At 41.9% G+C, this 22,845-nt stretch overlaps 1 protein-coding gene across 1 annotated transcript in view; it reads right to left on the bottom strand.

Moving 5' to 3' along the window:
• The window catches only part of LOC100541957 (DENN domain-containing protein 5B), a 79,096-nt gene that overhangs the window by 29,930 nt on the left and 26,321 nt on the right, over positions 1-22,845 (bottom strand). The window contains exons 4-6 of the mRNA XM_031553441.1: positions 19,807-19,916; positions 14,159-14,825; positions 302-489 (exon numbers count right to left, since the gene is read on the bottom strand). Coding sequence (XP_031409301.1) covers positions 302-489; positions 14,159-14,825; positions 19,807-19,916 — 965 coding nt within the window. The remainder of the gene's footprint in view (positions 1-301; positions 490-14,158; positions 14,826-19,806; positions 19,917-22,845) is intronic.

The following is a 22,845-nucleotide window of genomic DNA, read 5'->3' as shown; positions in this document are numbered from 1 at the left end:
GTTCAAGAAACATTTGGATGCTGCTGTCAGACTTAGGGCTTGATTTTGGGTAGTCCCATATGGATCTGGACACGGTGGTCTTTGTGGGTCCCTTCCAACTTGGGAAATTCTATGATTCTATGAAGATCTGTGGAGAATTTCTCCCCTCCATTTTTCTCCTGTTGGAAAATGGAGCTTCTATGGAAACAGTCTTCACAGTACCAGAGACACTTCCTAGCACAGGGACTGGTATTTTCCAGCAGGGATTCACACAAACACCAGTTACGTGCTTCTGAGCAGCACCCCAAGTGCAAAGACCTACCTCCTGTGGCAGCTCCAGCTTGGAGCGGTCGGTTCCCTCCTTGGATTGCAGCCCCATCAGGTAGGGAACCGGAGCGTCCAGAAAATGCAGGAGGGAGGCAGGAAGGATGGGAACATACACGTGCTGCCACTGAAATGGGAACAGCAGTGTCGTGATCCCCTCTGCAACTGTCATCAGGCGCTGGTAATCTAGGCGGGGGGAAAGAGAGAGACACTGGATTATCCTCCTGCCTTCCACTTCTGGAATCTGGTTTACAAGGACAGCAGTGACAACACAGAAACCGTATTTATATGGTAAGATGCTCTTTTGAAAATAAGACAGTTCTGAAGTATTTAAAAGCCTAAAGCATTAGTAATTCATCAAAACTCATTACCCGCAGGAAGAAACTGCTGAACATAAATATTCATATCTTATCTAGATCTATTCCATCATTAAATTCATTTATTAAAAAGATACCAGAAAATCTCTCTAAAGCACAGGTTAATAATATTCTGATTCTATAAAAGGAGTACATTTTACAAGGAAAAAAGAGAAGAAAGGAAGAGAACTTCAAGGAAACACTGCAGTGAGGTTTTCTCACTTGCTTTTGCCAGCCTGTTTTCCGCTGCACTTGCTGCTATTTCCAAGGTGGAGTGCATCTTCTGAGAGGCTCACCCTGCTTACATTCCAGCAGAAGCTGACAGTCCCCCAAAGGACTGTTTTAAAAGAAATCCAAAGAGAAGATGATGGGAAATTCAGTTCTTAACATATTCCATATAGCTAGCACTTTGTATTGTATTGTTTTCCCAAATTTGTACTTAGTAGTTATTGCTTTGTAGTGTCATGGGGCAAGTAAACCACTGTGTGCTATCTTTCAAATTGAAATTTAATTAGGTCCAACTAAGCCACAAGAATATTTTATATTTTAGCTTTTGGATAAGAGCAGATTATTTTTCAAATATTCAGCTAGCAAGATGCAATTCCACTATCTACTTATTAATACAAATGAGAGAACTGAATTGAGAACATAGTGAGTTAAATAAACAAACAAACAAATAAATAAATAAATCACACGTTTGTATTAAAGAGATGGCCATCCTTATGGCAAAACTCAGACTGCAAATGAGCCATCCAGAAATAGGTAAGGACACTTGGGTCCAGTAAGCTGTTAAAGACTGTGAAACCAACTGAATGCTTCTGCTCTGTATTACAGTATCTTCTGCATTAACAACTCCCCCTGAATTTTTAAGAGTACAAAAGTACACCTAGGTCCTTAGAAGCATTAAATAATCACAAAGAAGCAGCACGTCTCATTTATCACCACTGGCTAAAGGCAGGAATGCTGCCCAGTGCTATCACAAAAAGATGGTTGTTCCTATTTTCCTACAGCCCCACTGCCTCTGTTGTGTGGTTAGGATCCCAGCCTTCCCATTCCTGAACAACCCAGCCTGACTTCCTGGCAGACATCAGTGTCAGCCGAAGTGCTGTTGTCTGACCCTGCTCTGCTTTTAGGAGGTCACTGGGAAGATGCACTTGAATAAATATGTAAATTAAAACAACGAATTGCATTATCCTTTCTCCTTCCTGCTAGCACCTCTCTGCAGAAAACCAGCCTCTATCTGCAGGTCAGCTGGCAGGGCAAAAACATTTTTCATCTTGTCCTGCTAACAGCCAGTCATTCAGCCTTCAAAACCATTTTCATACATACAAGTCAGTCTCAAGGTTGCACCTCAAAACCACTCCCAGCTGCAGAATAGCTGTTTAGGAATCTCTCTCTTTGAAATGGTATGTAATTATATATGTCTATTGGCAGTCTTGTTGTGGAGCATTTATATTAAATTAACTTACAACACCTGCTGATGTCTGAGGAATGATGATATTTTGTACACATTCCATAACTCTGAAAGTTGTTAAAGTTAAAACAAAATTAATACAGAAAATAGTATGCCTTAATAGGCACAAGATGACTGTTAGGTCTGCTCAGACCTACATGGTCAGAAAGGACAGACCTTCACAGCAGGGTTACAAGCATTTTTTTGAATAAGGGCATTCAGCTCTGGAAATTCATGATTTTTTTTATTTTTATTTTTTGATGGTACTAACAATATTTAATAAGTTTACAAGCACAAGCTTTGTTTTTTTTTTTTTAACAGTTTGCTATGAGGAATGTGGGTGATAACCAAATTATTAAGCTAATTGTTACCATTTAGCAGAACTTATCAATTAAAAGCAATTAGGTATCCAGCAATTTCTACTGAAGAGAAAGAAGTTTGAGTCAGAAAACATTAGATACACTTAAGTTTTCCTGCCTTTTTGACTGAGATTCTTGTACCTACAGGCATTTGAGGAAAGCTTGTGTAGGTACTGAAGGCAACTTGGAAACAAAGGGATTAACCCATTTTTCCCAAACCAAAGACAGAAAAAGGGTAGCAGAACAGAAAAAAGGAAGGAGGGAAAGAATGAAAGTGGGAAAAAAAATCAGATGGTGTGCATTTGTGTCAAGGTGGGAGGGTCTCCTGATCCTATGCCACCACCACTATCAGATGTCGACAGCAATCTCCAACTGCAAGCCAGGCTTTGCCTTCTGCTGGATGCATGACAGACTGGGTAGGAAAATAGTTCTCTGATCCTAACCCAGTCTTGAGCCAGAACAGGAGGTTAGGTAGTACTCAGCAGCACAGGAAGTGGGTTTGGAGAAAGGACTGCTTGTTGAGCAGAGCACACAAAATAGCCCTGTTTCCCATCCACCCACTTGAAATCAGGAAACATCCAGAAAAGATACAAAAAGTAGAAAAACTGTCTGGGTGGTATCCACAAGAGGTCCCAAACTTGGTGAGGAAGGGCCAAATCAAGGCAATTGCCTCAAGTGTGTAAAATCAATTCCTTCTTTTACTTCCATGGCTGTTTTTCTCTCTCCCTTTGCTGATTATACCTGCTTCCCTCACTCTGCCCTCCTGGGGCACTTTATTCAACACACGCAACACTGGCGAGTGCAATGCTTACAAATTCTTCATGTTCAGAGTTAAATCTCTCGTTGATACAAGGGGATATCTTCCAAGAGAAACTACTCAAGGAGGATAATTCCAGAGCAAGTGGCCCCTGTGGGTTCTATTGCAACCACTGCCTCGCAGCAGCCGCTTAGCAGGATTTGGCACAGGTCTGTCTCTCACACTTAACCTTCCTTCTGTGTGAAGAAGAGGGCAGCGGAGCTGAGTTCTAAGAGCCTGGACTCAATGCCTTCTTCAGGCAGCATCTGCTGGGGGCCTTCGGCCAACTCTGCATCTCACTTGCCTGTGAAGGGAAAAAACTGCAGTGCAGACACACTCCAGCACGGGTCAGCAGCTCTGCTGCATGCGTGCCACATTTCAGCATTGTGAAGTTGTGGAAATACTCATGGGGATCACAAGTCACAGTGTAGTGCTTACACTGCAAGCCCAGAAAGATTCCTAGGTAATTATGGGTCACTGTTTTGTTTGGAAATGATTTCAGAATTTGAACATAAACTCACTATGATGTTTGTTTCTGACAGAGGGTTAGGGTTAGGCAAATACTTGGACTTGCTGATTCTTCATAATAATAAGGGCCAACAACCAAGCAGAATGATATTACAATAGACACTGTGCATGCAGAAATATCTGTCCCAAAGAACTTACAGTTCAAACACGGGCAGTGGTTGAAAAAACAAACCAGAAGAGATTCCACTCCTTTCATTTTACAGATTGGGGAAATTCTGCAATGCTCAGCAATTCAAAAGCTCAACATAAAAATTGCTTCTCCTGCTGCATAAGAAAGTCTGAAATCTAAAAATCCTTCCCATGCTGCAGCAAAGCAAAAAAAAAAATCCTTTGAGAAGAGAAAGAGATATCAGCGTTACCCTGCTCAAAACAGCTGAGTCTTCCCTTGTTCAGGTGACTCCTTCAAAACTAGTTAAAATCTCAAGTCATAATCAAACAGAAGAGAATTCCACCTGGGACTTTCTCAACTAACACCTGACCATAGAATTTTTGATACTAAAACATGTGCAACAGCATATGCACACATCCATTCAAATCAGAAACTGCATTATTGCTGTCATCAGTACAGTGTTATTTTAGCTCTGTTACATCTGTCTTCCTGACAAAACAACAACACAGCCGTCCTCCAACTACATTACAGCAACCTACCAGAAACAGCACAAAGCCTACAGCAGAGCTGAAGTCTCAGCCTGGATCTTCTAAATCCACTGCAATGCTTGAAAAATAGGCCATGCCTCCTCTTTTTTTCTCCTTTCACCATTCTGTTTCATATCCAATTTGCAAGTACTTGGAAGTATTTGAAAAGCTAGGCTAGCTGGATGCCACTTCCCTTGCTCTTCAGCTTTTTGAACACACAAGTATAACTGCAACTTTGCAAACCCCTGTGTTTGTGTGTATCCTGGAAGACGACTAAACACATCCACATAGAGTGCCTTATGGAAAGGAACAAACGAAAATGAAGCAACAGTTAAAAACTGAGTTTTAAAAAATAGCAGTAAATAAGAGCAGAAAAGGAAAAATAATAGAATCATAGAATGGTTTGGGTTGGAAGGGACCTTCAAGATCATCTAGTTCCAACCCTCCTGCTATAGGCAGGGACATCTCCCTCTAGACCAGGTTGCTCAAAGCCCCATCCAGCTTGGCCTTGAATGCTTCTGGTGGAGGGCATCCACAACCTCTCTGGGCAACCTGTTCCAGTGTATCACCGCTCTCACAGTAAAGAATTTCTTCCTAATATCTAGTCTAAATCTACCCTCTTCCAGCTTAAAACTACCTCCCCTTGTCCTGTTGCTACCTGCTCTTATAAGAAGTCTCTCCCCTGGTTTCCTGTAGGCCCCTTCAGGTACTGGAAGGCCGCCATAATGTTCCCTTGCAGCCTTCTCTTCTCCAGGCTGAAGAGAACAAGACATTTCTTGCAGCTGGGGCATTTTGTGGTGTTCCCCTCACATCATGCCCCTGGGGCAGGCTCACACGGCAGTGCTGGTGGAAGCAGTGCACTCATTCTCCCTCCCGGGTCCTCACCTCACACCCTCTGGAATGGACAGGGGGGCTTGCCATTTGCCCAGCATGGCTATCTACTTCAGCCAGCACAATCATGCATCAGGTCACCACTACTGCTCGTTCTTCCCACACACTGGAGAGGTGGATGAGGGGTCAAGACATGGAATGCCCTTGCTGGAGCTGTTAAGGATATGGCTAGCCCTTGGCAGTGAGCAATGAGGCTGCCTGATGCTCAGGGTAATTAGACATCTATATGAATAACACTTTAGGACATTAAAACAGAAAAAATATATATATTTCAGCTGCTGTCTGGATATTTGAATTTGCCATGCTTTTTGGGTTATTGTACAGGATAGATAAAAGGATTGTCAACAAAGATGCAAAAGATGAGCAATGAAAATCAGATTATAGTCACATAGTGCAAGTTTTCATAGAATGGTTTGAGTTGGAAGGGACCTTTAAGATCATCCAGTTCCAAACCCCTGCTATAGGCAGGGACACCTCCCTCTAGACCAGGTTGCTCAAAGCCCCATCCAGCCTGGCCTTGAATGTTTCCAGGGAGGAGACATTCACAGCCTCACTGGGCAACTTCTTCCAGTGTCTCATCACCCTCATAGTAAAGAATTTCTTCCTAGTAACTAGTCTAAATTTACCCTATTCCAGTTAAAAGCCATTTCCCCTTGTCCTGTCACAACCTGCCCTTATAAAAATTTCCTGTAGGCCCCTTCACGGACTGGAAGGCCACTATAACGTCCCCCTGGAGCCTTCTCTTCTCCAGGCTGAAGAGCCCAGCTCTCTCAGACTGTCCCCGTAGGGGATGTACTCCAGCCTTCCGATAGTCTTCATGAACCTCTTCTGGACCTGCTCCAACAGCTCCATGTCCTTCTTGTGTTGGAGACTATAGAACTGGTGCAGTATTCTAGACAGGGTCTCATGAGAGCAGAGTAGAGGGGCAGAATCACCTCCCTCTACCCACTGGCCACAATTCTCTTGCTACAACCCAGGATACAATTGGCCTTCTGGGCTGCAAGCGTGCATTGCGGGCTCATTTTGAATCTGTCATCAACCGACCCTCCCAAATCCTTTTCCTCAGGACTGCTCTCATGTCATTTTCCGCCCAACCTGTATCTGTGTTTGGGATTGTCCTGACCCAGATGCAGGACCTTGCACTTGTTGAACTTCAGGAGTTTGGCATGGACACACCTCAGGTCCCTCTTGATAGCATCCCTTCCCTCTATTGTGTCAACTGCAGTACTCAGCGTGGTGTCATCTGCAAACTTGCTGAGGGTGCACTTGATCCCACTGTCCATGTTGCCTACAAAGATGCTAAAGAACACTGGACGCAGCACTGATCTCTGAGGAACGCCTCTTGTCAGTGATCCCCACTTGGACACAGAGCCATTGACTCTAAATCTCTGAGTGCAACCACTCAGCCAATTCCTTATCCAGTGAGTGGTACATCCATCAAATCTATTTTTCTCCAATTTACAGACCACAATGTCATGCAGAACAGTGTCAAATCAATGAACCTTACTGAATAAGAGCTAATTCTTCAATGGGAAATGCCTGATCCAGCTCTAAAACACCCCTGTGACTACTAGCTTTTTCACATGCTACCTTTTCAGTCAAAGCATTACAAGCAATTGTTGCTCAACATCTACTTTTGTAATGAAGTATGGATTAGCTGAGGTATATTGAAGAAACTGGAAAATAAAGGTTACTGTTTTGCTTTGAGCTCTGTGTGTGAGTCACCAACAACCATGAGACCTGTCTGGTGACTTGCTACCCTCAGATCTGTGATGTTTTATACATAGCACTCTGCAGATGAAAAAGGAAATCTGAAATTCACATCCGAGAGAAAAATTGTTTATGAAAATAAAGGTTTTCAAATTAGAGCTCAAAAGATTCTCGGAAGCAATGCATACAATTCTCTCAGATCTCAAAGTGCCCTGAAAGCTTCCATATCATAAATCACAGAATCACAGAATCATAGATTCATAGAATGGCTTAGGATGGGAGGGCCCTTAAAGCCCACCCAGCCACAACCCTGTTCCCTGGTCAGGGTTGCCACCCAGGCGCTCAGGCTGCCTACGGCCCCATCCAACCTGGCACTGAACACTCCAGGGATGGGGCACCACAGCTTCTCTGGGCAGTCTGTGCCAGGGCCTCACTACATTCTGAGAGAAAAATGTTCTCCTATCTAATCTAAATCTCTCCTTTTAGTTTAAAATTGTTCCCCCTTGTACTATCACTCATTCTCCCTCGTCCTTGCCCATGTTTTTTAGTCAGTCTTACTCCCGTTTATAAGCTCTTGTGTCTGACTTGTATGTTGAAGCACTGATTGCCGACAAGTAATGTCAGGTGACTTTCAGGAGATGTTCACATGAAATGCATGTTCACTTCAGGTAACATTTATTTGCCATAGGAATCTCTTTACTACCTTCAGGGCTCATGAGCAGCTTGGAGACACAAGCATGTCGCCTGCAGAGTTACAGGGCATCACTGTCTTCCATCTCTGGCAGGGAGGAGTGGCACAGCATACAAGTTACGTGATCAAAGCAGAGCAGCAATTTATGCAGATCTGAAAGTACGTTTTCTTAAACAGGATGACTGAGTCAAGTCTGCAATCTAATTGCATAAACTAAGAATTAGCTCCTCAGACTGTGGGTCAGCTCTGCCTAAGGGAAAATAACTTGAGCTCAATATTCACTGAGGCCAGTTTCTCCAGTTTTTCCCTCACTAGCAAGAGCTTAATGGAAAAAATCACTTCCACTTCAATACATTTCCATTTATACCATTTATCTGTGTCACAGACAGCAGGTCAGCATAAATTAGTTTATGATTAAGAGGCACCTTAAGAATTAATTCAAAGGAAAACTTGAATCAGCTCTGCTACTAGCACAGTTAAGCCTCCAAAAGTGTGGCACAAGCCTGTGTCAAGGTGAGAATACAGCAGCACTATGTGTGATGACGTACCCAGTGTCAGGGGAAGCCCTTGGCATGGTCCAGCTGACAGTGGCCCTAGGCCAAGTATGCTCAGGCAGCAGTAGGGCAGAGACTGCAGACCCCACCTTTGATATCAAGGGCATCCTGAATTAGCTACTGCTCCTGCTTTTGGTCCATCGGGGAAACAATAATAATCGTACATCACTGGACATTTTTCCTGAAGTGACTTTGCTCAGGACCACTATTTATTTATTTGTTTGTTTGTTTGTTTGTTTGGCATTTTCCACTTGTGGATAACAGGTTGGCCATGAGGCAGCAGTGTGCCCTTGTGGTACAGAAGGCCAATGGTATCCTGGAGTGCACTGAAAGGAGTGCAGCCAGCATGGCGAGGGAGGTGATCCTGTCCCTCTGCTCTGCGCTGGTGAGACCTCACATGGAGCACTGTGACCAGATGTGGAGTCCTCAGCACAGGAGAGATGTGGATCTGGTGGAGCACATCCGGAGGAGGGCCACAAAAGTTATCCCAGTGATGGAATATCTCTCCTGTGAGGACAGGCTGAGAGAGCTGGGGCTGTTCAGCCTGGAGAAGAGATGGCTGAAAGTGGATCTTACCAATGCTTATATATATCCAAAGAGTGGGAATCAAGTGGATGGAACCAGGCTCTTTTTAGTGGTGCTCAGCAACAAGACAAGGAGCAATGGGCACAAACTAGAACAAGAAGTCCCGCATGAAGATGAGGGTGTCAGCACTGCAAGAGAGGTTGTGGAGTCTCCTTCTTTAAAATATTCAAAACCTGCCAGGACATTTTCCTATGGAACCTATACAAGGGAATGTGCTTTAGTAGCGGGTTGGACTAGGTGATCTCCAGAGGTCCCTTTCAAACCCCACAGTTCTGTGATTCTGATTTCTAGATATTTGAAATTTAAACTAAGTCAACTTTTTTTTTTTCTCCTGTTCTTAAATGTAGAGATGTCTTATAATGGGAAATATTAAGATCAAATTTAAAAAGTGGACAAGTGATGGACTGCGTGTGTGCAGCAACAACAGTGCCAATCTTCCCCTACACTTCATTACTAACAAAAGTGAGGCTGTAGAACAGGTCTGAACTAGCTGTTCACCTTGTTTGCAGATGTTTAAAAATTCTTTGACTTTTCAGGCTGAATGACTTCTCCAACAAAACCGAGTAACTTGAAGTTGAAAAATAGTTTTGATTTTTCTCTGAAGGTGAAAGTCAAGAGGATAATTGATTCTTTGGATCACATTACTCATTTCTTTTCCTGGGGAATAAGCACTGTGGTCTCCTATGACCATGGTGCTGCTGAAGCCCCACATGTGGATCTCAATCACAGCGTAGACATGTTCTGTCCCCATGTGAATTGTTTAGTACTAGCTCTGCAATTGTTTCCTATACATTTTAATGAATACTAGTGTGGAGTGTGACAACTTAAATAAGGAATAGTGGAGAACAAAGGTTTTCTGCATAAGTATTTGGTGTTAAAATGCTCTAACAGGCAAACACATCATTCATGTATTTGGTTCAAACAATCTCACGTCTTCATATGAAAGTTCCTCCAGACATCCTTTTTCTAGGGCACACCTATATATAAGCATAGCCATTTCAACTATAAGTCCTGTGGTTTTAAAAAAATAATGCAAAGAATGCTTCAGTCTTTGAGGAGCAATTACTCAAGCCCTTCGAAAAACAACTTGGGAAATGCTTAAAATTATAATGAATAGAAATAGCCTAAGCTGTAAGAAGTTTATCTTTGTCTCATCCACATTCCCTCTCATGTTTAAATCCCTAGAAAGGCAGGCACACAGACGGATTGCTGAGGTTTCAGCAGAGCCTGTGATTCAATTCATCTCTCTCCAACAGACATCTCAGTGCATTCTGTTACTGATCCTTGGGAAATTGTGGCAGCTATCGCAGAGTGTTATTAACTTGGACACTGCTGGAAGCCTGGACACTCACAATACCATTACATTGCCAGAATCACATGGGAAAGCTGTGCTCTGAATAAAATAAAGGGCACTTGCAAGAGTATTAATTTTTAAGATTGAATAAACTAGAATAAAACTACGTACAACAGCAAATCTGTTTCTTAAAGGAAAGTCTGTAAGCCCCAAGCTTATACAGCATTAGCTGTGTGCTACACCGTGTGCCATGCAAAGCATGACTATTTGTATCAGCTTTTTTGAATTCATTTGGAGTCTTGAGGTCTCTTGAAAGTCATAGGAATACATCATAATCCAAGCTACAATTTTTTGAGGATCAAGTTTAAAAGGCTGCAGTACTGAAACGTCACCCTGTAGACTTGCAGAGAAAAAATATCTAAACCTTCCCTTTGGTTTTAAAATGTCCAGTGTTAAAATCTGGCACTATTTAAAATATTGTCCATATCCAGAATGCTGTAGCCTGAGGCCACAGGAGTTCTGCTTCCAGAGCCTCCAGGTACAGCTTCCAACTTTGCAAGCCAAATCTGGCACTTCCAGCAGTCTGTTGCATCTACCTACTGAAAACGATTAGAGTATGCCCATGGAACTCTGTGTTGTCTCCAACAGAGTTGAGGACTTGTCTTTTTTTGTCCTGCCATTGATAGTGCAAGCACAGGTCGCTGCTAGCTCTTACCTGTCCTATCTCTGTTCAGGTTTTGCCCTAACACCACCACAGCACAGTCAGACTAGATGCTTTGTGTTTTCAGATTGAAATACTTTAGTCACAGTGTCTTTTGCTCTGAAAGTACACAATCCTCCACACCAGTTACCAAGTTGTGGTTCATAAAGCCACAGTGACAGTTCTGCAGCACCAGACTGCTTTAAAGCTTAAACTATAAGTCAGTGGCAAATTGAAGATTAAGGTAGTTGCCTGCAACCCAAAAAGTTTGGGAACCAAGGAGCTTAAGAGAATGAGCTCATCATTTTCCTACAGCAGTCTCTTTATCCCTTAGTTCAATTGCCATTGCTGCAAAATGAAGTTACAGCCTACTGCAATCCCTTCTTTTGAACAACAAATGGGATAAATAAAATCCATAAAGCACCACAGAGTAGCTAGATACCAAGTTGACTGCAGCAGCCACAGCACAAATACCTACCCGTTGGCCCTTACACTCTTGTATCATGCTGGGAACACTTTCAGGGCAAGCTGGACAACGTCACCCAACACACTCACCTCCTCTCTCTTGCATGCCTTTGTTCAGGAAACACTGTTCTTCAGCTACATGGCTAGAAATGAACTCTTTCATCCTTAACTTCTTATTCACTAGGGAGAAGAACACTTCAGAAAAGCTAGTACCATCTTTGTGTAACCCTCCTGCCCGTCCTTTGCTGCTTAATACCCAACTCAGTCAGTGAATAGAGTGCCCCTTCACCTGAACACCATCCTTTGTCCTGGCAGCCTACTACCCAAGGTTGCTTATAAAGCTAAGGTTTAAAGCCAGTAGAGCTTGGAGCTCTGGCCAGTTGTTTCCAGTATTTGAGGTATTCAAAGCTCTCTCCTCAAAATGTAATCTGCCTTTAGAAGGCAGATGTTTTGTGAGAAGTTTCAGGTTCCCAGCAGACAGCCAGCAGACTTATTCTATGGTCAGGGTTGCACAACGATTTATGTTTTTACTTAACTGTCAAAAAATAGTCCTTATTCTTTAAAAAATGAACACATTTCTTGGCAAGCTTTAATGAAAAGTTTCCTTCCAACACGGCCAAGGGAAACATAAAAAAAGTCAGCTTACTTTTTCCACATGTGTTGTTAGCAGCTCACTCACTGAAACAGCTTGGTGAGCTGAAGCAGGTTTTGGCTCAGGGCTCTGATGCCTGGTGTGCTGTACGGCAGCATTACAGTGAACTCTGACTTTGGGTTAATAATGCTTTCTTGCTTGAAATCACACCCTGTGGACACAAGACCATCTCCTCCTAATCTTCTGTTGAATTTGGGAAGGCTTCAATAAGGCCCAGACCACTGGAAACAGTCCAGAGAGTCCATTGTCTTTAAAGCAGAAAGAGAAGGAAGGGTAAATCTGCAATTTTATTTCAATCATTACTTCCTTTCATCTTCTGCCTTTGAAAAAACCTGGGGCTAAGTTTCTCCCTGATGGATCTCAAAGCTTAGAGTAGTGATTTCAGTAATACCTAGGCCAGTTATATCTCAAAAAGAGGAAGGCTGCTTTGTTTTCTCATGCAGGAATGGCAAGAATGACATTTAGAAACAGTTGCAGCACAGCAGCCAAGCTCTCAGCTATTAGGCTGTGCCAAAACCGTGGCTTTGCACTTCATTCCGCATTTCTCACCTTTGGGAACCAGCATTACGATGCCATTTACATAATCCCACAGCTTCCCTAACCCAACTACCCAAGGGCTTTTCCCTATGCCCCATCAGGATGTTTCTATATTGAATAAGGAGATAAAGGTCATCTCGAGAATATCTCCAGACTTGCTAGTAGAGGGAAAGGAAAAAAATCTGAATTTTGGAAGGAAGAGATGATTAATTCTCACTATCTTCCTCTTAAAACAAACAATCTAACAAACAAAAAAACCCAGACCAAAGAACAACCCACAATGAAAACAGAAACAAGCAAACTCTTGCATTATGGTCAATAATTGGAAGACAACAACACTTATTACTGAATTTCTGAATTTCTGATGGAAGCACTTTGAAAGTTGAGTCAAAAATATTTAATGGATATTTTGCATCCATCTCAAGGACTTTCACAAAAGTAATGAACACCCAGGTGCTGTACATCTGCACAGAACACTACTAAAATGCAATCTGACAAGCAGGGCTTTTTCTTTGGTGGGGTTGGTTTTTTTTGCTAATGCTACTAGCTTCCACTAAAAACTTCCAGCTTTTCTGTGAGTTCACAAGGACCGAGGTGAGAATGATGAGCAGGGATGGGGAGGCATTTCAGAAGTGTTAGCTGCTTAGTACTGAACTCCATTGTCAGGTGGCACAGGCCACACAAATCAAACAGAGGAAGAAAGAGGTAAGCATCCACACATGGAAGCAGAAGGGAGGAGAGAAGCAGCCTAATCAAAACTAACAGCAGGATTTCTGCTCACACTTCAAACTGAGAGCAGCTAAAGCCCTTCATTTCTGGTTCTTGAAAGCAAATCCCTTGAGTTTGTGTGGAGAAGTGCTACACAAAGAACAGACAACCCTTTGAATTCAGTCATTTTCAGAACTATCCTCCTTCCACTTCCCCCAGCATTTTTCCATTCTGAGTCCTTTATTCATTAGTATTACTTTTTCATGCTTACTGACCTTTTCTTTTATATGATAAAACCAAGTGTTCACTTTTGGAGCCTGAAATTCATTACCTCAAAGCACCTATCATACACTGTTTCCAATTTCAAGCTCTCTGGTTTTTGAGATGTTGCTTGAACCACATCTCCTGAGAAGACTAGGTGTGTCTCCACTCAAACCCAACGCAGCATTAAACCTTCAGCCTCCAAGTGCTAAAAGCTATCCATGCTTTAACTAGAACGTATCCCATCATACAGGACAAAAGAAGTCTCACTGAATTTCAATATGCTGCTGAAAGTTCAAAATGAAAGCAGCAGAAGTGTTTTCTGCAAGATATATTTCTTGCTGCTGGTATTTTTGCAGAAGATAGGATTAGTTTCATGCTGTCTTGCAGCACGATCAAGGGCAGTGTAAGGATGATAATTAAATGAGTTCTATTGCTAGCTGTCACAAATGATAAATACAATGCATAATTAAACAAGCGGCACCTAGACTGCCTGGAGGAAACAATTATTTAGTGCTTTCATTAGGACAGCCTCATTTCTCTCGCATTTTTTCATTACATACTTGTGTTTAACAAATCTGCTGAAAACCAGCGGCTTATTATCAGCTCCCACAACTGCAGCTGCCCAGGAACTGCCTGGTGGGAGCAGACCCATGTGTGTCACTGGAGAAGTTCTCACCTTGCGAGTACAGGAGGATCTGCATTTCCAGCAGAACGCAGGTAAAAACCTGGACCAGGTTCTCCAGCCCCAGCAGCTCGAAGACTTCCCGCAGCGGGTAGTCAGAGAGTGGCAGCTCATTGGGTCCAGGTCGCTGGCAGATGATGGGCTCATAAACCCCATAAAACTTGAGTGACCGGCCCGGGGGCGGCAAGGGCACCTCATAGAGTATGTTGTGGATGTAGCTCTCCAGGGGCAGCGGTGGCGGCTGCTGGGAGGTAACCGCCTTGTAGAGCTGGACCAGGAACTTCTTGCAGGCTTGCATGAAGGGCAGAGGGGTGATGAGACATATGCACTTGGAGACGTACAGCGTGTCCCTGCTGATGTCGTAGGAGTTGTACCGCTGGAGTTTGGCGAGGGAGGTGGCATCGCCCTCGTCGATGCTGCTGGCCAGGGAGTCCATGCTGCATGAGGACGAGGCGCAGACGCTGCTGTACTGCTCAGCATTGTGCATCTGGTACAGAGTCTGCATGGCCGTGCAGATCTGCTTGCTCGTGACCTCCTCATAGAAGGTGAGCACAAACCCGTAGGTACGAGAGCCATCTTCTCTGGTGATTATGAATGAGTGGAGCTGTGGATCTCTGTTGTCAGCCTGTGTCCTGAAAGACAGCCCCTTGGGCATACATAGCTGAAGAAGAGAGAAATGAAACAGTGATTTAAGTTACAATTTTATTTTGCTACCTTCGCCTTACGGGCACTTTTCTTTCTTCCACTGCATCGTAACAACTGTTTGCTATTAAACATAGTCCTTCTGAAAGGTAGCCCAAAAACAAACAGCCTAAAACAGGTGATACTTAAAAGAAGAGAGAGTCATGACTGATGAAAGCCTCAAAATTACTCATCTATTAAGTCAATTATGACTTATCTTCATTACTACTTAGTAGCATTTGTCTCTTTTGTTTAAGCAGCATATGAAGACATTCAGATTTGTTCTCACTTGCATACATTGTGCTCACAGTACTTTATAATTGAGTTATGCAGAATTCTTGTAATTCATTGATCTTCCCTAATTTTCTTAAAGAAAATAAAGCAGTTGATGGACAGCTATCACATTTACTTTCCTCTGTAAGTACTACAGAACAGCTTAGATTGGCAGAAGGAAGACGTGGGAAAAAAGTAATCTATGAAAACCTCTGTTTTGATTAACCACACAGCAAAATATATTGCAGTGATTACACTGTGCTGAATGTTTCTTCAAGACATAGCCCTGGTGATAACTTGAGGCATTTTTCCAGGCATTCCTCAGCAATTCTATCAGCTGTCTAATACACAATAACAAGTATCCAGCAAAACATGTTGGAATGTGCATCAACACAAAACTTCTTATGTTCTGCACAAATCAGTGTGCTTATAAACAAAGCTTCCTTCATATCTTCTATCTGAAGAAAAGGAGAGATGAGAAGGAGAACCTTCAAAGCACTCCTGCTGTTCCAAAAGGTAACACTAGAAGACAGCTGTCAAAATTCAGCTGAGCACTTCCCCTAACATCTCATCCTGACCAGTCCAACGGTGGCTAAAGCCTTATCAAATCTGACCAGTCTGAAATCATAGGTTATAATCCCTGCACTATCAGTCACAGATCATATTTTCTTTGCTTTACTCCCCCCCCCAAAAAAACAAAAACAAAAAACCAACCAAACAAACAAAAAACAAACAAAAAAAAAACCATGGATATGCAAATAATAATATATACTGGTGCAAACAAGAAAGGATAAACACCAGGGAAGTTCAGATCACCTGAAACAGTTGCTAAATAAATTTCCTACAAGTCTTAAATGTTATTCCCTCCTCTCTGATATACTCATTGTGCACACACAAAGGAACTCTCACCCATTAAGTTTCTGCCATAGCTCAGCATGTGCAGAATATCAATATTTTAAGTCCCTGGCTGCAAACCCCAACAAGGAGACTGCTGGGTTTGACCTCAAACAAGGCACGGGGAAAGCAAGAGAAGACGGGAGAGCACTGAGGCAAGGGAATGACCAAGAGCCACTTAAGCTACTGAGATCAAAAGGAATGACCAGCACTCATTTCCAAGCAATGCAGAGTGCTTCACCTTTGCAGCTAAAGCGTGAAAACTTTCATCTCAGTGCCTTGGACATCAATCACTCCATCATAGCTGTGTTTTTATTTATGCCAGAATAAAGAGTTGGCAAAAAGCATTTTGGATATGTTTTCTGTGTACAACACAGAATAGCAAAAAGCATTTTGGATATGTGTGCTGTGTACAACACAGAAAACTACACAAGATTGCTGATCCAAGGATTGGATTTTCATTTCCAGAGCATTTCACTATTTACAAGAATATTTAAACATATTTCTCAGAGGGAAAATAGGGAATTAAATCATGCTTGCGTGAAGCTCATAATCAGCGCTGCCTAAAAAAGCAAAAGGAGCTGTAACAAAGCAGGACAAAAAGATAATCAATTAATCAATACCTCCTCTCTAGAACTGATGAGCAGGAGATGCTTTTTTTCCCTTAAATACACAAGCACACAGGCAGGATGTGTAGGATGTAATCTCTGCCTCCTGCCAGCAATCACCTACTTCAGATGTTTCTGAACCAAAGGCTCCCCCTGGACCATTGCCCATCAGCATGATTCACCTCTTCTCCATTAGATCCTCTATTTCACTTTTTAAGCCCCTGTATATTTTTCATGCTCCCAACATGCTGCACACATCCAACCTGAGCTGTGGGTGAGGGAGTAGAAAGAGGGAGGGAGGGCGAGAGGGAGGGAGGGAGGCTTTTCTTTGAATTAAGGCTCATTCTTTCAAAGTAACCTGTAATTATTTTATTTCAGTAGAAGAAATTTTAAATAGACAACGCTTCCTTGGACTCCAGGAATATATGTGGTTATTTACATACCTAAAAGGACTAAAGTAGGAGTATTAATTCTTAACAATTTCACAGTTGCTCTGTACCGAGACCTTCAGTTTGGTATGAGAGATAACTCACGGAATGGTCACAGAAGATAGCATGTGATAGTAGGCAGGGATAATCACTGAAAGCAGTGTGGGGGGAAAGAAATATTTCCCCATTAAATAGAACTCTGCATATTTTAAAAGAGAGAAAAAAATGACTCGCAGGCAGAGTGATTTCTCAGGACTTCAGGGGGTTATTTTTAAAGTGACAGGATGGTTTCAAAAGGCAATTGAAATTCCCAAGGCATCCAGCAGCGCCGAGTTCTCACAAGTTAACCTTCAAGGATTTATGCATTTTCTTCTCTGAGGAAAATTGCTTCTGGAAACTCACATAAAGCAAATACATAGGCAGAACTAATACAGCAAGGCAAGATCAGAAAGGCCAATAATTGCCCCAAGGGATTCTGTGGAGGTGGATATTACTTTAAATGATGTTTCAGATCAAAACAATAAAGAAGTTTTCCAAAAGACGATTTAAAAGACCATTAAATACTGCTGCTGTTAGTAAATGCTTTTTTCTTCCCCTCCGAAGACACTGCACATGAAAGCTGTGTTCTTCAGCTATTTGATTTCAGCTGAATGCAGCTTGTTCAATTCTTTTATTTTAATAGTTCTCTCGCTGCTTTTGGTATTCCATTTTTGTCTGACAATGTGATCATACTTCATGAATACAAGACATTTTCAATGCGAGAGACAAATAATGAAGCAATTCCAGCTACTGCCTCTTGCTGTCATATTCCTGCTGCCCAACCTCATCACTTCTCCTCTGATCATCCCTAATTCAGAGGCGGAACTAAAAGGCAGAAATAGCCTCAGCAGTTATTATCATCCTAACTGCGCCTGTCGAACATCGTTCTGATTGCTCTGTGCCTTCTGTGTATGCAAAGTAGTACAGAGACCAACCCAAATATCACACCATCTCCATCAGAGCACATTCGGAAGCAGAGAACAGAAATTCCCAGCTGCCAGTGGGCAGAGTGATTGATACTGGCCTCAGGCTCTTCTCTGCCTTTCTACACATGACTGCAGTGCCATTGTGCCAGCTCTCAGTGTCATTGCTACCTATTGCTCTCGTGTTTTTATGTGAAATACTTGGCACAATTAAAAAAAAAATAAAAATCAATTCCATGGAAAGTAAGATGATCTTTGGAGACTTCCAGACCTTCATTAATGCAGAGAAGTTTCAAAATGTGAACTAAATGCCATTCAGACTGCATTTCCAAAATCCATTTGGTTTGTGCGTGTTCACCAGGTCTCTGTTAGGCCAGGAGATGCTCCTGATCTCATCTCTGCACCAGATTCTAATGTGAAGTAGCCAGTATGTAGACCTACTCTCCTCTGAAGCACATCTGAACTTGACTGGGGTGGGAAAGGGCTCCCTAATTTCCCTATTTTAGTTGGGCCAAACAGACAGTTTTTAAAACAAATGGTCTTGGATGGACTTGGCTTTAATGATACTATTACAACTGTTTGCTTTGAAGTTATAAAACAAAAGTTATTCTCTGTCCTGGGAAGCTTAACTTACTAAAGGAAGGGAGATTTAGGTTAGATGTCAGGAGGAAGTTTTTTTTACTGAGACAGTGGTGAGGTGCTGGAAAAGGCTGCCCAGAGAGGCTGTGGATGCCTCGTCCTGGAGATGTTCAAGGTGAAGCTGGATGGGGCTCTGGGCAATCTGATGTAGTGCTTGATCTAGCAGTTGGCAACCCTGCCTCAGGGAACAAGATGATCCCTGAGATCTCTTTCAACTCCAGACATTTTATGATTCTGTGAAACAACAATAATTTGTTGCCTTTGTCAGGAGACAGTCAATGTGTGCTTTGATGATTTTGGAAACATCCTTTGAATACAAACTCTTTCAGAACATTTCCAGTGGTCTTTTAATTCTCACTGCCCCTTTACAAAACTTCAGAAACCTTTTTCTCTTCTGTCACCAGGTCTTGAGACTTAGCCACACTGACAAACTCACAAATTCAGCTATGAGGAAAGATGTAGGGAGGATCCACTAGTGCAGAGGTACCATAAAAAGTTATCACCCAACAAAAGATTCCTCTCTCCCTTGTTGTACAGAGCAACAAGATTTTTTTGTACTGAAAAATTTCACACAAATATGAGTATCTTAAGAATTCCTTGGTTTGTCTCCTCCCCATCTGATGTTGGGCATTAGGATATTCCTAAAATTTTTCTCAGAAAGAGTAGTCAGGCACTGGCACAGGTTGCCCAGGGAGGTGGTGGACTCACTGTCCCCAGAGGTGTTCAAGAAACATGGAGATGTGCTACTTAGGGATGTGGCTTGGTGAGCAATATTGGTAGTAGGTAGATGGACTGGATGATTTTGGAGGTCTTTTCCAATCTTAATGATTCTTTGATTTTATGTGTGTCATGGATGACTATACCTTTCTCAGTCAGTCACTGAGATGGAGGTTAGACCTGTTACATCACACTGTAGATTTACTTAGAACTCATGAGAGAAATACAAAATTTCCTTTTGTTTTGCTTGAAAGCGTTATGTATTTTCACAATATCTCTCCCTCTACAGCAATTAAAGCAGAATGGCTAATGTGTGCACTTAGTCCCAGCAGAAGATCCCTACTGGCCACAATACGAACGCCCTGCTGTAAACAACCCAGGAACCATTTTAGAGTTGAAGATGTCAGGAAACAGCTTGAGAAGAGAATTTCTTTACCTACCATGTTGACAGCATCCTGGTCAAAGGGGTTCCACTCAATGTTCTGAGGATAATGCGCCAAGACCTTGGACTTGAAGGTTCTTCTTAAAGGACTCTGATCGAAATTCTCTCCTACAAAAAATGAAGAAATAATCACTTGAGACAACAGTAAGGCTTCAGAGAGAGCTGGCCCGGATAGCTTTCATTCACTTCATTTTTTTGGTGAACGTGCCTTTTCCCAACGGATGTACAATTCTGAAGGAGAAACAAAGATTCACATTCAGTGTAACCTTACCCTCTTTTCCCACAAAATCTTAGTATAGTTTCAAGATAGCTTCCAGTTCAGTATTTACTGCATAACAGTGTATTGCTAGGAGGAAAATAATTGCTGGAGTTTTATGGAAAAAGACCCTGCCATTGACCAAATCTCCATCTTTCTCTACAGATTTAGTAGCAAGAGATAGCTTTACTTAGATGCCGAAAGAGCATTTGCTCTCTAGTTTGTAAGAAACCACCTCAGAATCAATGAAATGCGTGAGCATCTTTCATCTATTACATATTATTTAAGGCATCAATATAATAATAATCAAGGATTATTATTTAGATCACAAGTCCTGTGTGAAGATTAAACATTTATTTTTTCTATGTCGAGTTTCAAGGACAGACCTTTTCCACAGATGGACTCCAGAAAGTGCAAAGAGGAAGACTGAAATTAAATTTCAAGCAGATACACATCCAGTTGTCAGCATACAAAGGGTTTCTGTCAAGGTGATATTGCCAGCAGAGTTTCCACCACTGGAAAGTCTACACTATGCTACACAGTAGTTAAAATAGGAAATAATCTGTGAATTCTACTACCACATATGGTACTTTTTTAGATAGCAGGTTACTAATTTAAGGCTTCTTGCTATAAAGACTAGGTAGGTAGGTCTCCCCTCTTTTGTTCCTTTCTCACCTCAGAGAGGAGAATGAGCTGAAAACCTTAAGTTCAAAATGTTAAATGTTTTCCCCAAAGCTGACTTTACACTCAAAGGTCCCTTTGAAGAGTTCTCAGTGTTACCTAGATACTTTTTAAAATACAATCTATTACTGAAATAGAATTTATTTTCCCTAAAAATAGAAATACTTTATTTTCTCCTTCTACTTAAAAAACAGACTTTTTGCTTGCTTGTTTTCCTTTTAATTAGAGGTTATTTTGGATGAAAAAAATATTCAATTACTTGGCAGCTTCTAAAAGCAACTCCTTATTTACTGCAGAAACAAGTCACTAACCCTTCCCTAAAGGCAAAGAACTGTGGGAGTATAATTTTTGCCTGTTCAGCTCCATTTGACAATCCAGCATTTGCACAGCTAACAATTTTTAAGTCATGTTGCACAATTCATAGTTCTGCAATTAGCCTAAAGTTACTGAGGCCTCAGCCTCAGCCATTTGACACATGCCTTGCAAAGCACAGGCTACACAACCATTTGGCTCACAATGGACCACTTTATATAATAATTATTTATTATCATTATAATGTAAGAAAGCTATGAAATCAGTATTAATTCAAACAGATACTTGCAAGAACAGCTTCTCAATCTTTCTTTTGCAGAGCTTAGGATCTGCTGATAATTGAGGGACACACAATGGAGAAATACACCATTATCATTCAAAAGATGATAATTATTCTGGCAAAGTTGCAAAATTTTAGGAGAGTGGTAAGCCATTTGTCATATAAAATAGAGCTTTTAAAGTCTTCACAACATGGATTTATTTTTTTCTCCAGATTAGGGTGGGAAATAGAAACAGTTAATGAGATTAATGAATGCACAGAAACCCTGAACACACCATGCATGCAGAGGGCAGAGCCCAACTCCAATGGTGAATTCCCCTTGCTGCTCCTCTCATGGTACCCAAACCGTAGCATCTTTACCTGCACACTGACAGGCAGAGGAAAAGGAGGCAAAGGTCAGGCATTTCTCTCACTAATTTTGGGCAGGCTGAAATTCATAGAATCATAGAATCTTTTGAGAAGGAAGGGACCCTCAGAGGCCATCAGATCCATGCCCTGAAGTGAACAGGAACATCCACAGGTAGAGCAGGTTGCTCAGAGCCCCGTCCAGCCTGACCTTGGGTATCTGCTGGAAGGAGGCTTCCACCACCTCTCTGGGCAGATTCCTGGAGACACAAGACCCAGCTGTGCCCCACTAAGAGCTGCCATGCCAGGCAAACTCCAGAGGCAGCCAGCTCTTCCCACTGCTCTGTTTCAATGCATTCAAGGAATGAGTTTAAAAACTTCTCCTCTCAAAGATGTTTCTGTGATCTTAAGGATATGGGTATCTCCATCCAGTGCTCATTTTTAATACAACCGAGGCAAGTTTCTGAATTATTTTTTTTCTAGCAGTGCAAGTTTCTCTTTATTTTTGTGGATAAACATAGGAGGTAAAATAAGCTTCTAACAACAATATTTTGTGCCTGAGAGGAGAAATGCTCCAAGATGAGTCAGTGCTGTATGTATCCTGGGACGGGAATAGCTGCAAATGGTGTGAGGAGAAATGGCATGGGAATCCAGTCTGCTTCTCGAATTGCTGAAGGCGACCCTTAAATCCACTAAAAATTTATGCATCAGAGAAGCGAAGAAAACCAGAGGTATCAGCTAACCTCTATCAAATTAAAAACATGACAGTGTTTAGCTGATTAGCTCGCCACATTTTCCAAGTTGGACAAACTTCTATAGCAGCTTGAAGCATAAAACTTGCAAAGATGTTCTGCATGCTGTTACAAGACTATGACTGAAATATGCAAAACCAGAGACTACCACTCTATTAGGCAACATGTCAGTAGAACAACCTCTCATTTTGATCCAGAAGTTCTTTGCTGAAGCACTGGAGTAAAAGACACAGTGTTATCTGCTGATTCCTGAGGTTTCACAGATAAAAATCCCAGTAAAAATTCTTTGTCCAGTTTTATGCACTTAAAAATACTTTGAAACATTTTTAATTCTTAGTAAAAAACCATAATTAATGCGCATGCTAAATAAATACACATTAGGTTATTTTCTAATTAGGTCCTCAATCTTCC

Source organism: Meleagris gallopavo, chromosome 1, assembly GCF_000146605.3.
Source record: "Meleagris gallopavo isolate NT-WF06-2002-E0010 breed Aviagen turkey brand Nicholas breeding stock chromosome 1, Turkey_5.1, whole genome shotgun sequence".
Classification (NCBI taxonomy): Eukaryota; Metazoa; Chordata; class Aves; order Galliformes; family Phasianidae; genus Meleagris; species Meleagris gallopavo.
This window is presented reverse-complemented; position numbering and strand designations above follow the sequence as displayed.